Raw genomic sequence first — 14,614 nt, forward strand, 5'->3', positions numbered from 1 at the left:
GTAGTCGAAGAAACCTTGTACGAGGGCTCCTGTTAGGGTCATGATTTATAAACTGTAGGCATAGCTAACACGGCATATGCATAATAATTGTAGGCTATATGGTGATCGGAAGTGAAAAGTCCTAACTATTACTCAAAGTATTTTTTAACACTAGCTCCACTGTGTATTTTATGAATTGAACACATTGATAAAATGCCCTGCTTCGTTTCCTTGCTGCGCTTGACACAGCCAGTGTGAAGGCAAACCGCAGCAAATTAAATATGCAAGAATTGTAACTTCTCCGCCCATTCGCATCGAGCATTAGTCTTATTAGAAACACTAAAAGCTTCTAAATCTTATATTTAGATTTAGTCTGGCTTAAACTAGTCACCTCTGAGGTAAGGTTCCTGGAGGTCAATGCTTAAAGTGTTTACCTTTGAGGGGATTAAGTACACCCATCAAACCCATTAGTGTCAACCTCAGACCATCAGATCATGGTCTGATTTTGAATCTAAATGGCTCTGTGTTTATGCTATTGCCCTGGCTCTGCTCTAATCGAGAGCAATTTAGAGGTTAGGATTCAATGGTTTGTTTCCTCCCCTGTTAACCATAAAAGATTGGTATTGTTTAGGCACTGTGGAAATGTGGTGTTAAAAATCCACTGCTTCTCTGCAAACCTCCTTTCCCCCTCTGCCTATACTGTCGGGCAGACAACAAAACATAACTCACATGGTGGAAAGTAGCATGGGTGGAAGATCCAGGTATGAGTCCTGGCAAGAGTGTGAATTTGTTTGATCAGTAATTTCTGTTCTAGTAATCAACTATTAATGATTACTTAATAGATCTCCCTGCGACACCTCTCCCTTGGCCTTGTGATTCACCCATCCTTTGTATCTGTCTCTATATTGTTTTGAAGAGTAAAACTGAAATGTTCACCAATTAAACAGCCTCCTCCAACTCATTAGGCTACTTAATTTTTACTTGAGGTGTATAAAAGGTAAAACAAAGAAAATAAGTTTGAACTTAACATTACTTTTATGCCTGCTCACAGTATTGTCATATTTATGGAGTGATATTGAATATTGCCTCGTTTAAAACCTTTGAATCCAACGTGTAAACACAATGAAATAAGAATGTTGACTCTGGCTTTTTCAGATTTTCATTCTGGAAAGATATGCAAATTCGGGCATATTTTCCTATAAAATGCCTAAATTGCAAAAAATCTATTTTTGAAAGATTTTGACAAATTGTATGAAAAAAAAATATCATAAAATGGAACATTCTGCACAATGAGTAGGCTACTTTTAGTTTTCATACTAAGTATGTTTTGATGCCAATACTTTTGTACTTTTACTCATGTAAAATCTGTAATGCAGGACTTTCTTAAAAGTCACTGGCTTGCTCGCAAAGTGTCACTGTGTCAGCAGAGTGGTCACCATAACAGAAAATATATTTGTTTTAAATCCCACTGCCACAATTTGAGTAGGCAAAAGTGGGTTATGGTCTATAGAAATAACCCATTGTGCAACATTTGGTGATTGTGTGTTTAGTATTATACATAAGGTTATATAAGGGGTACCATATGGTTGTGATTGATCAAGGCCATATACTGTATGTGTCACTCAGGTTAAATAGGAAAACAATACACTTAACTGTCAGTTTATTATAATTTGGACAATTTTTTATTCTTTGAATGAATGATCTGGGCCTAATATTCCAGTTTCATGTCACTTGTGCATTGTCAGACTTCCACACTGCGTCCATTCATTGTTGAAGACCGTTGCATCGTCAGCCTTTCTCTATAGACTACAGGCCGTTGTGAAACACAAAAAACATTGCTTTTTCTAGAACAATGACAGGGACTACATGGACCACAAACACCGGAATCAGACCAAAAAGGTCACTTAGTTTAGCCATCACAGAATTATTTCATTTATACTTGTCTGTGGAGTAGATATGTTTATTGTGGTGGATTAAAGTTTTTCTGGACGCAGAGGGATGGAGACTGGACTTAACTTGGTTGTCAGGGAAAGGGACTCCTGTGCCATTGCGATAGGCACAGTTATCTGATTACTGGAATAGAATCACAGACTGACTGTTGTCCAGCTCAAAGGATAAAATATTCCAAAGTAGTATATAACTGAACTACTCTACTACTTAATGTTTTTAGAGAATTTCTGAATATATTTGTTTTATTTTTGTTTGGCAGAATGTCTGGTGATAAACCACGTGAGTATACATATTTCTTATTATGAAAAACAAAGTAGTGAAAATGCCTTATTGTACCCAACTTAGTCTTAAAGTATTTATTTAACCCCTGTTTATTGAAACGTTTACTGTCATACTAGTCAACTTGTTTAAAAAATACAATCTGACGATTCACTTTTTCTGACAGTTGCAATATACGATGATATATATGATTATATATGATGTGTTTGCATTGCAGCAGTGGACTTTAATATTTCTGACAAATTGACATTATACATTTATTTGTCAAAACAATCGGTGGTCTGGGACTCTGCAAAAGTAAATCTAGTAGGACACAGACACGGTCATTATTCAAGTCAACGCATATTATATCGTAGCGTGGCCTCTGTATCGTGATATGTATGGATCGTGAGGTTGTTGGCAATACCCAGGCCTAGTGTAAACATGCATTTCTGTTTTCAGATATAATTTTTGTTTTGTTATTCTACCAACAGACCATGGAGAAGGACCAGACAGTGACCCAGAGGAGCCATCAGAGGAAGTGACAGGACTGGTGTGTCTGGAATCTGATCTACTGGATGGACAGTAAGGATGAGGGAGGGAGGAAGGAAGGCTAGGGATAGATGGGATGTAGATAGAATTGTAATAGGAGAAGAAATAAGAAGATGAATAGCGGTAAAAACTCCCTAAAACATAGATGATATTACACATCAAGCACTCAGTGTGCGCATGTACAGTCGATTTCTTTATGGGCATCAAAATGCATCAAGTGCAGTATACCACACCCAACAGCAGTTACTCACAGCCAGTTACATGGACAGAAAATGTGCATGCAGTTTTATGACCGTCCTTGGGCCTTGTTTAAGAGTTCCCAGAACTAAAAGTGGTGTGTGTGTGTGTGTGTGTGTGTGTGTGTGTGTGTGTGTTTTTCAAAGGATGATGGAGGTTGAGGTAGGACGTCATAATATACTGCTAACGCGAAGTGAAGGCAAATACAGCGCCCTCGGCAACCTGTGTACACACTATGGAGCTCCACTCAGCAAAGGTAAAATATCGAAACTAAAAGGGATAAATGAGAGTTTAAAGCCTGACATAGTTGTGCGATGGTGTCCCATGCCAAAAACGGCCATTTTATAGCATTTTGCCAAATTATATTTTTGTAGATCTGCGATGTAGAACTTCTATGTGTGACCTTGTAGATCTGCTTTTAACCACTGTGTGTGTGTGTGTGTGTGTGTGTGTGTGTGTGTGTGTGTGTGTGTGTGTGTGTGTGTGTGTGTGTGTGTGTGTGTGTGTGCAGGGGTCCTTACTGGGCATAGAGTACGTTGTCCATGGCATGGTGCCTGCTTCAACGTTCACACTGGAGATCTGGAAGAGTTCCCTGGAATGGACTGTCTACCCTGTCATAAGGTACCCTGTCTACCCTGTCATAAGGTACCCTGTCTACCCTGTCAGGCTGCACTTACTGATACTGGTTGGACAGAGGACGGCAAAAGACAAGATAGGCAGTAACAGACACAGACGGACAGACAGAAACAGTCAAATCCTCAATGTATGAAACCACTTATACTTTGTTGTACAACGGTGTCGCGCAACAAAACTAGACAACCTACAAGCCTGTAGATCGGCTATTTGATCTATTCTATTCTAATTACTGTAATTTGTATTTGCTAATTTTGTTGAAAGTTGTTAATTTAACTCTGACAGGGTATAAGAAATAGACCCAGGAGGTATACCATTTGACAAGCAGACTTGTCAAATGTATTCAACTTACAGACACTTTACTTATCTTTCTTAGGTCAAAGTTGAAAACAACAAAGTCTATGTGTCCATAAACAAAAAGGTTAGTGTATTTATTTATTTATAAGTAATCATTTTTATCTTGCTAAATCATGATCATAGCATGAACTAATGATGTTATTTCAAACTGTTTTAAATATTGGGAGTGATTTATATAGAGTTGTTAGTTTCCAAAGGCATATTGGTGTTCATCTCTGCTATATTGCATTGCACTCTATGAATTGAACGATGAACGACAAATGTTCTTAAATACTGTGTGATGCAATCCAGAACTTATTTTAATGAATGAAATGTCATCTTATGGTAGACCATTTCCTGTGCAAGTGCTGACATGTTTACCATTGAGCTAATAGAGCCTGCCTGCTTGCTCAGGGGACAAATTTGATCTTGACATTTCGTGACAGATCCAGTGTCTAGGTGAGACATGACTTTTGACACAATCTAAATGTCTCAATAGAAGAGCAGAGAGATGGCCTGGGCCATGGCTCAATGGTCCAGGTACCATGGCTGGTAACCCAGTCTGGCAGTGTGCCGCGGGTTCAACTCCCGATCCCGACAGCCCTTACCCCATCTCCCGTCAGTCTACTGTCTGTCCCTCCATAAAAAATTAAAAATCCTACCTGCCAGAAGATCATAAGTGAAATATTTCCCCTGCACAAGTGGCGACTGTCTCTGGCTTAGGTAGAAATCTCTCATGCAGGAGAGGGTAGGACTAGGACATAAAAGGTACGGATTAAACAGAGGCCTAAAGCCTGTCTACTACAGCTTATAAATTAAGGAAATAATGCCACTATATTTTCTTCTGTACCTCATTCAGACAATAAGACAAGCTAAAAGAACAAAGAGCATGGGAGCCCGAGTACCAGGACTTATTCACACCATTCTGCTACTTGGTGGAGGTGAGCATGGACATGTGTGTTACTGTTTGTGTGTGCATGTGAGTGTTTTGTTGGCACCTGCATACACATACAGTACCCACACATCACACAACACAACACATCACTTCAGCATGCTGTATACAGTATGTGCACTGCAGAAGCCTTAGGAATCTGGAGGCCCGTTTCAAGACCAAATATGAGACCCCCATATGACATACTTATTCTGTTGATACAGGCGTATTGATACGAATAGTTTTGACTGTTCAATATCCCACGCAGCCTTTACTCTCGACAATTACGCAACAACAAATATTCTCATCCTGTCGTCCCTTCACAATAAAGTGCCTCCCCTTTACCTCCCAATGCTGCACATTTTACCCAGGTTATTAACAGGAAATAGGCGTAACTTAACATCATGGGAGAGAGCAAGGCAGCAAGAGAGAGAGGGCCAAGGATGGCAGGGGGTTGACTGACAGTTGACGGTCAATCAGAGCTTGGAGGCCCCCCTGAGGGTTGAGGCCTGTTTGGTGAAACATAACAAAGGCCTCCTATGTGCGCGCAGATGTGTTGTTTTCATACAGCTGACACTCTTCCAGTGTGTATGTGAGTGATGCTGTGTGTTCTCTCTGTAAGCGTAGGGGCTGCATCTTTGGTGTGTGCTGAGACCTTGCGACAGGAACGCTATGGTGGCAGAATTATCATGGTCACCAGAGACGACCTGCTGCCTTATGACAAGACTCGACTCAGCAAGGTACTGTGAGCTAGTATTTAGCAACTGGCGGGTGAGTCATTCTTATAGCCATGGTCCAGACTGTGAGACAGTGTGTTTACTGTATCTAGTACCAGTAAGACGCGCAAACGCGGGAAGCGAACGCAGCTGAGACCCTGCAGATCATGTCTGTCTGTCTGTCTGTGCGTCTGTCCCGCTGTTACTGTATGTGGACCTGGCCCCTTTTGTGCCCATATATGGAGCTGAGTGGACCTGGCCCCTTTTGTGCCCATATATGGAGCTGAGTGATTGCTGATGCAACACACTCCATATTTGGATAGCGGGACAGACACACACACAGACAGACAGACAGACATGATCTGCTAGGTCTCATAGTAAGTGCTCACTGCGTTCGCAAAAATGGATTGTGGATGGAATATGGATCTAAGGAGAAGTATTGGTCACATCAGAAAACACAAAAAACGATGTAATTTATTTTTGCCTCCAGGTAATGAATGTGGAGAATGACACTATTCTTCTCAGAAACAGGGAGTTCTTCCACCAGTATGACATTGAGGTGTGGCTCAGGAAAGAGGTGAGTGATTCTCCACACAGCCTTGAAGAGACTTATCAAGGCAATGTCAAATCAACACATTGAGAGCATACATTCATATTAGGACTATATTATCAATATCATATTGATACTGCGATATGATACTAGGATGGGATTTTAGATGTTGTAATATCGGGTAATTATCGTATCGTAAATCTTTCCCTTTAAGCTCACAACAAGTAATATCCAGTTGTTGAACCTTCTACGGATTTGATCATCTGACTAAATAGTATTGATCATTTGACTTATTGGCATTACATAAAACTTGGACCACTACTGGATATATGAATTTACATGTAGGCACAGTACCAGTATGTAACAAAAATAGACAAGGTTATACCATATGTACTCCCCAATATAAATAGCACACATGACATTAGCACATTCATTGTACAGAATATAAATAACATAAAAAGTCCAAAACAGTGTGACAATTATTTTCCATGACGGCAGGCCATGTCATTGGACACAGACAAGAAGACGGTAACATTTGATGACAGTACAGTACAGAACTATGACCAACTCCTCGTCTCCACTGGTTCCAGGTAAACTACTTGTATACACTTTCATTCATGTAGAAATATGTTGCTTGTGCAACAAAGTATAAATTAAATCTGCAATCCATAACCTGCTTTCAAAGCAAAAATAGAGATTTGTGCTGCTGAGCTAAGAGACAACCCCCACTTGGCCAGGGGAGATAACTGAGTTTATGATCTTCAGGCAGTACTGCTTGTCAACCAGTAGGTGTTCTACTTGACGGTCTAGTCAGTGGGTCTACATTTAGTATAGTAGAGTAGGGAGACCTCTAACAACCACTGCAGATGTGTTCATGTATGAACATTCTCTACCATACAGATTGGTTCAAATAACCTTTTATTCATAGTTCTGGATTGCATTGGATTTAAGTCGAGGGAAAACAACACTGTTACTGTATAGTGTGGCAACCCAGGGGAGAATAGGCAAGATTCACAATAACATAAGAGGCTCAGTCAGATTCAACATGTAACTTAAATTGTCTTTTATTAACTTGTTAGGGAAAGAGGAAAACGGGGCAAAACGTCAACTTAGGGTTCCTCCTGTCAGGGACTTGGGCGTCTATGCACAGTCCTGTGGGCAGAGCAGAGAGAGAGCTAGTGACTAATGTATTCAGGTGGGGGACAATGCTGTATGCTCTCCCTTGTGGAGTTCAGTCGGCCTAGGAGGGAGGGAGGGAGAGAGAACGAGACCAGGTGAGCCACAATACACGCACAGCACATCCAAGTGGGTCCAAAGGTTTGAGTTACATCTTGTACTCACTTGTGAGATATCCCTCATACCAGCCTCCTCATGAACAGAGTGATTCCTGCTTCCTCACTCCTCCATTAGTCCAAACTGACTCACCAGGTAGCTTGGGCGTCGGCTATTTAAAAGCTTCTGTTGATTGCCTTACTGGCTGCAGGTGCGTCCATGTCCAGGCTCCCATTGGCTGCAATACCTGTACAGGATGATATACTCCCTCTATCACCTCCCCCAGCCTCCTTCTGTGGGGAATAGGCCTGGCTGTTTCCCCTGGTTTGCCACAATAGTACATGCGTTAAACATGTTCACATCATACACACAGATGCACATACCCAAGTGCAGTACCACAGCCAACAGCACTTATGCCAGTTACATGCAGATACATATAGATAATTTGTTTAACATAAGACTGTTCAATTAGACTGTTCAATTAAGACGGTTCAATTAAAATGTTGCTAAAATAGTCGTTGAGCACTCTACTTACACGAGTAACAAATTTGGCAATGTTTGCATTAGCACAGTGCATTGAACATGGCACGGCTTGTTGGGACAATGCCTCATTCTGTTTTTGTTGGTTATAGAGCCAAGCCTCTGGACATCCCTGGAATGGAGCTGGAGAACGTTATGATGCTGGAGACGCCACAGAACGCCAGGCAGATCCATGCAAGCTGCATGGGGCGTCACATTGTTGTTGTGGGTGGCTCTTTTATTGGTAATGTAATTCCTGCATTCTGTATTTTATTTTCCAAATCATCTCTGCATTTTTAGATTGTATATGGGGAATTAGAGAGAGTGGGTGAGAGAAACTTAGAAGGTTAGGAGATTAGAAGTTTTGATTCATGATTCATGAATCATGGTTCGACCGGCGTCATGATATAGTGTCACATGTCAAAAATAGCCAATGTACAAGTTAGTAACATGATAACATCGCAAGTTAGCTTGTAGAGTTTTTGGCGTGTGACACTTTGTATGAGGGAGTAGAACTGGGCTAGGCATAAGTGTGTGCCTGTGTGGTACTCTATGCATCGAGTCGTTTCTGCACAGTAGAACCTGTAGAAACATTTTCAAGACGCTACAAAAAGGTGCCAGACATAAGCAACTCTGATGCCAAGTAAAAGGGTCTCAGTGTGAAGCGAGCACACTGCTGTAGCTGCAGAAAAGAAAACTCTTGCCTGATTCATACACTGTACATTATCTCGTCAAAGAGAACTGATTTTCAACAAAAAGCGCAATGCATAGTGTTGATCAAGTATAAATTTGGCTTTAAATGCAGCAACATTTTCCAATACGTTGAAGGTAAAGTACCTTCATGTTTCAAATCAGCAACAATAATTCCAATGCCAAAAAAGCAAGGTAACTTGATCCATAGATCCATAGCCACAACACTACACACTGCCCTCTCCAGACTTGACACCAAGCTCAGAAAACTAGGACTCGACCCCAGTCTGTGCGGCTGGACACTGCATTTGCTGGCTTCGTAGCCACAGAACCATGGCACTGCCTTGATAAATAGCGACCGGATAATCAGGTTTATGAACAAACAAGCTAGGAAAAAGAAGAACCTTGGTAATACAAGCTAATACAAAGCACTCAAACTCAAACTGGGAAACTCCACTCCTTAAATGAATAGTTTATTACTGTCAATCCTTTACATGCAGCAGCATCCCGTCCGTCCTAGACAGCACATTTGTCTTGTTGTTTCAGGCATGGAGGTGACATCTTATATGATAGACAAAGCCAGCAGCATCACAGTGATAAACAGCAGTGAAACGCCCTACCAGAAGACCCTGGGCCCCGAAATTGGCAGGTTCATCGTAAGGGTGAGAGACAATCTGCACTTTCTTTTGTAACTAAATGTTCCTTCTTCTACTATTCCATTCCACTCTGGAGGTGAAATAACAGACAGTATGTAAAAAGATTCTGTATTCTAACCTTGCTAGTGGACGGCCTCTAATGATGGCCGTGTCGGTCAGTCCAGTCCACCCATCCGTGCGTCCGTCCATAGTGTATCCTAAACAACACATATAAAAAACTACTGGCTAGATTGCTGTGTATTTCTGTGCAGCTTAATGAACCCCAAAGGATGAACCCTACTGATTTTGGTGACCCCTTGGCCTTTCATAAGGTGCCACCCTTTGGCAAACAGGGTGGCAGCATGGCCTCTATGGCTGCTACTGCTAGTAGCACTGCCTAGCAGGGCTTTTAGACTCTTGCTTTAACTTTACCTCAGTTTTGGTTTCTGGCTTGTTGTTGTTTGCTGGTGAGCCTTTTTAACCGCCACTGCATTGTTTCTCCAGGCACTGGAAAAGAAAGGCGTAAAATTCTACATGAACGACAGCGTGAAAGAGATTAGAGAAGAATATGGCACGGTAAACTGTTCAAACATGCAGACTGTGAAAGTGCTATTTGTGATCTCGTGGTTCTCTGAATCCACATGCGTGTGACTCCAACGTGGATCTCAGACTTGACTTGATGTGGCCAGCCTTTGACATCAGTCGTCTATGACTCTGTGTATGACTCCAAATTTGAGCAAGGTTTCAGCACGATCCTAGCCCCTTTGACTTCCATTATAAATTAAATGGTTCAAAAAGTATAAAACGTGAATGAAATTAGTATAGGTCCTTCTGTGGCCGAGTGGAAGTGTAAAATGCATATTACATTGATCGGCCCAGTGGTTTGTTAGATTAGATTTGCACACAGAAAGATACATAGACAAACACACACAGACTTCTAGATCATGGTTGCCTCTGAGGAGCCATGTAAAATGATGGAACTTTTGAATATTCTCTGTTCTCCCTCTGAAGGTAAAAGAGATTGAGCTAAAAAGCGGGGCAGTTGTTCCGGCTGATGTTTTGATTGTCGGAATTGGTAAGTGCAAGTAACACAGCACCTGTAAAAAATACACATTCCATTTTTGTCTTATTGCCTTAGTTGAAACTCTATTTCAGAAACTCCATGGTACTCTGGGTACTGGAATTGGTTGGAATATTTATATAGGAAAATGTAATTATTTATTTTGTTACACACTTCAATGAATGACTCAGTGAGGCCATATCAGTGTGGTTTGATTTGTTCATTTTACTGGGCGTTCTACTGGACGTTTAACACAAGATTAAAAGATAATAATTAAAAAGCCTGCATCATCATTCACAATACAAGATGGATTGGCTTCCTTGTTGACTGACAAAAGGCTAACTGGACTGTCTTGACATAAACAGAATAATACAAACAGACATAACATCACAAATAACACAAATTCGGTTTAAACAAATTCACAAAAATACATGACACCAAATAACATATTACACTACTATTACAGTGAGTTGAAATGGATTAATTCTTCACAAAACAGTCACACAGTAGCAGCTTGGGGCCTCCATGGCCTCAGCATTAACCCATTCTGACCTGAGATCAGATTCATACGAGGTTTCCACGGGACACACACTGGTCTGATTAACCCATTCTGACCTGAGATCAGATTCTAAAAATGTCAGTCGTTCTTCGAATTTTTCAAAAATAGCAGACCTACAAGCTCGTATCGCGCCACTCGGTGGCGCGATATGAGCTTGTAGATCTGCTATTTTTCAATAGGTAAAGCATAACATGATGCCAACACCAAAATGGGTGCCCGGTCAGAATGGGTTAAGGTTGGGCGATATGGCAATTTTCCCTATAGCCCATCGTCTGCCCCAAAATCGCAGATGGACGATATAATCTTGTTATAAAATAAATGGGAGAACAGCTCACTGCGGACAGCGGGTCGAAAAAATAGGGGGTGGCTTAAGCGCTTATCCTACATGTTAAAAGCGCAGGACAGAGACAGGGAAGATAAAACACACGGCATGTATTAACTAAAGAAAGGACCGGGATCATACAATGGAGCACAAGAAGACTAGCAATTAATTATGAAATAATAGTAAAGATATTACACTTGGAACTTATTACTAATACAATAGGAACATACAAGGAATCACTAGTTCAAGCTAACAATTAACCACTGACATACTGTACATTTACAAACTGACAACATAAAACATTTAACATAAAACACAACAAAATGGACAAGGACTAGGCTTGTTACAATTTTTTGATTATTATATTTATTAGCCTACTGTTACAAAGAAGAAGAATTAGAGTAGGGATGAATATATGAATGAAATATAGAGTAGATGACAAATTATGGAGAGGAGCAGAAAAAGTAACAATTCTTTGGATTTATTTCTCTTAATCCCCCATCTTCCCATTGTCTCCCTCCCCAGGTGTCATCCCTAACTCAGAGTTTCTGCGGAATAGTAAAATAAAAATGGACGCAAAGAATTCCGTTATAGTTGATAAGGTATGTATGCCCCCGTCTTTGAATCACGTTTTACTATTACACTCTCCATTATGTGCATTCTAACAGGAAAGGAAAAACAAACTAACTATAAGTTTATCACAGACTTTCTATGGTTTTATCTGAACTACACTCCTACAGTTCATGCGTACCAATGTTCCTGGGGTGTTCTGTGGGGGCGACGTAGCTACCTTCCCCCTGGCTATGGCTAAGGACCAGAGGGTCTCTGTTGGACATTGGCAGATGGCCCAAGCACACGGTAACTATGAACTCCTCCTGATCTCTGTCATTACAAGCAACTGCAGTTTTCCCTACTATCATACACATTTGTTGGTTTTATACAACATAAAGCCCAAGAAAACATCCTTTTCCCTTCTTTCCATTCTTACTGTTGGTAAGGGAGGATAGCAGCACTGAACATGCTGGATAAAGCAACTGAACTCAACTCTATTCCTTTCTACTGGACCATCCTACTGGGAAACACCATCCGGTACGCAGGTGGGTAACCTCCCAGTACACACAAAAAGATAAGATAGGATAAAGTAGGTATGATAAGATGGGAGGCGTCTGAATGGTGCATGCAGGATTAAGTTCCTGCCCACCACCACCACAAATACTATGGGTTTGAACAAATTGAGCACATCCGGTTTGGCGCACCAATGAACACAATTAGTCATGTTTGCCTCCTTGTGGATGTGAAACCCTGTATGTACAGTAAACATTTGAGGAATGCAATATGTAAAGATCTGGTGTTTCTCTTCTAGGCTCTTCGAGCGGATACACTGAGGTTGTGATGAAAGGCAATGTCGATGATATGAAGTTCCTCGCTCTCTATATCAAGTGAGTTATAGGACAAACAGCTGCTATTTTCAACATAAACTCTGTGTAAATAAGTCACACAGCACCTTTCACAGTATGGACTTAAACATTTTGCATAATAACGTTTTTGGTTTCTGTTGATTTATTAGATTTTGTTCTACTTTTGGGAGTTTTGGGAGGAAGGGACGAGGAGTCAGTAATTCTTGTTTGACCCATAGGGATGATGAGGTGACTGCAGCAGCAAGCCTGAACTTTGACCCTGCTACAGCAGCCGTAGCAGAGAGGTTTTCAGCAGGGAAGACCATCACAAAGAAAGAAGCCGAGTATGTTGTCTCCTTCTGCTTCTGACCTTCCTTTGTCTTTTCATCATAACCTCACATGGCTCTCTATAGACTTTGCACTCCTTATGCTGAATTTCTAATCTTTAGTGCCACAAATATCAGATCTAGAAGCTCAATAATTGCTTAAATTATTATGCAATTATTTTGTCCGTCCGTCTGTGGACAGCTAATCTCTGGCACCGTTGGCTTGATCGCAGCCATACTCTGCACACACACTCCCTGAATGCCACAGCTGAACCTCTGCCCCAATGTTTTCACATTGGCCTCTTATAGCGCCACTAGGAGGCCGCTTTGTGCAAAACAATTTTTTGGACAGTACACCTACAGATTTTGTCCAAACATCATGCACATTGGTACACAGTCTCTCTAGACTAGAGCCATTCAACGAAACAGGTCTTTCAGATTTTTCAGACTCCATCCTGATTGGCTAATATTGGCTTCCAAAGTTCGCAGGAGTGCTCAGTTTGAAACAAAATGCTGCAAATCATGAACACATCGTGTGATTTCCATGAAATTGTGCACGCACATTCCCACTAGGCCGAGGAAGAAATGCCACTGGAACATTTTCAACTCAGCCTCATGGTGGCGCTATAACTGGCCGATTAGTGTTTACCTCTAACTGCACGGATCTGTGTAAAACTTTGTATGCACACTCCCTAGAGGCCAAGGACAAACCTTTGCCTGCTCTTTATACGTAGCACCACCAGGATGACGACATATGTAAAACACATTTTCTAATATTACTCCTAAAGATTTTATGCTCTCCATAGTCATGTGATCAAGATGGGTTTGTTTGATTTCTCATAATCCATCCTGATTGGCTACGATTGGCTTCTAAAGTTTTCAGGAGTAGCCCGCTTTGTACCCATTTTGTACAAATAGCCACAACTCCTCAACGCAGCGTCCGATTGCGGTGAAACTGTGCATGCATATTCCCACTATACATATTACCTACATATTACGATACCCTACCACATATCGCCGCAGACAGGGTAAAAGATATGCAGCCTACAAGGCAGGCTAGCTAACAGTATTTTAGACAGAATGAGAGCTTGGCTAACCGCAATATTCACTGTTCTTCTCCTTGCTCCCAGATCTGATGACCTTAGCTGGCTGAAGATGTCTTGAACCATCCCTCCATCCACTGTGCTGGATCATCAGTGCAGTACTGTACAACATCGTCGACATACTCTAAGAATGTCCTCTGTCTGTCCCTCATTCTTGCCACCTCATTAAGCTCTGTCACCAAAATTGTTCCTGGACCGTTGACCTGGGAAAGATGGGTTTCATGTATACATGGCAAGCGACGTATACAACGCCACACGTTTTGTCGTGAGGCTCAGGTTTACAGTACTGGACTATGCTATGGAGGATATACCACGGTTATTACTGTATGCCACAAGTGTGTAAGAGAGGGAACCACGTTCACTGCAAGTGGCTTGGGCTGGGTAGGTTTTAGGGTGGGGGGATTGGATGTCCATGTCGGAACCTCAAACAACAGATACCTCAGCTAAGCAGAGCTTTTTGGCCCATCCATGTTTTTTGTTAGTTTTCTTTTTCATTTGATTTGAATTACATTTATCTTTAATCTATGGATCTGTGTCTTCACACTGAAGTTTTTGATAACAAGTACCCCACTATTTGTTCTACACTCAA

General features: G+C 41.3%; 1 protein-coding gene across 1 annotated transcript; it reads left to right on the forward strand.

Annotated features, from left to right (window-relative positions):
* Positions 1-2,189: 2,189 nt before the first annotated feature.
* On the forward strand, positions 2,190-14,086 carry LOC308327054 (apoptosis-inducing factor 3-like; the record flags this gene model as incomplete). The annotated part of the gene is made up of 19 exons (XM_080780193.1): positions 2,190-2,208; positions 2,682-2,772; positions 3,123-3,232; positions 3,488-3,597; positions 3,986-4,030; positions 4,805-4,886; positions 5,504-5,616; positions 6,083-6,169; positions 6,641-6,732; positions 8,047-8,177; positions 9,170-9,285; positions 9,763-9,834; positions 10,270-10,333; positions 11,725-11,801; positions 11,940-12,057; positions 12,198-12,296; positions 12,563-12,638; positions 12,836-12,940; positions 14,053-14,086. The coding sequence occupies 19 exons, from the start codon at positions 2,190-2,192 to the stop codon at positions 14,084-14,086; spliced, it is 1,641 nt and encodes a 546-aa protein (XP_080636319.1).
* Between the last annotated feature and the right edge of the window lie 528 nt (positions 14,087-14,614).

Source organism: Protomyctophum bolini (genome assembly GCF_963924005.1).
Source record: "Protomyctophum bolini genome assembly, chromosome: 13".
NCBI lineage: Eukaryota > Metazoa > Chordata > Actinopteri > Myctophiformes > Myctophidae > Protomyctophum > Protomyctophum bolini.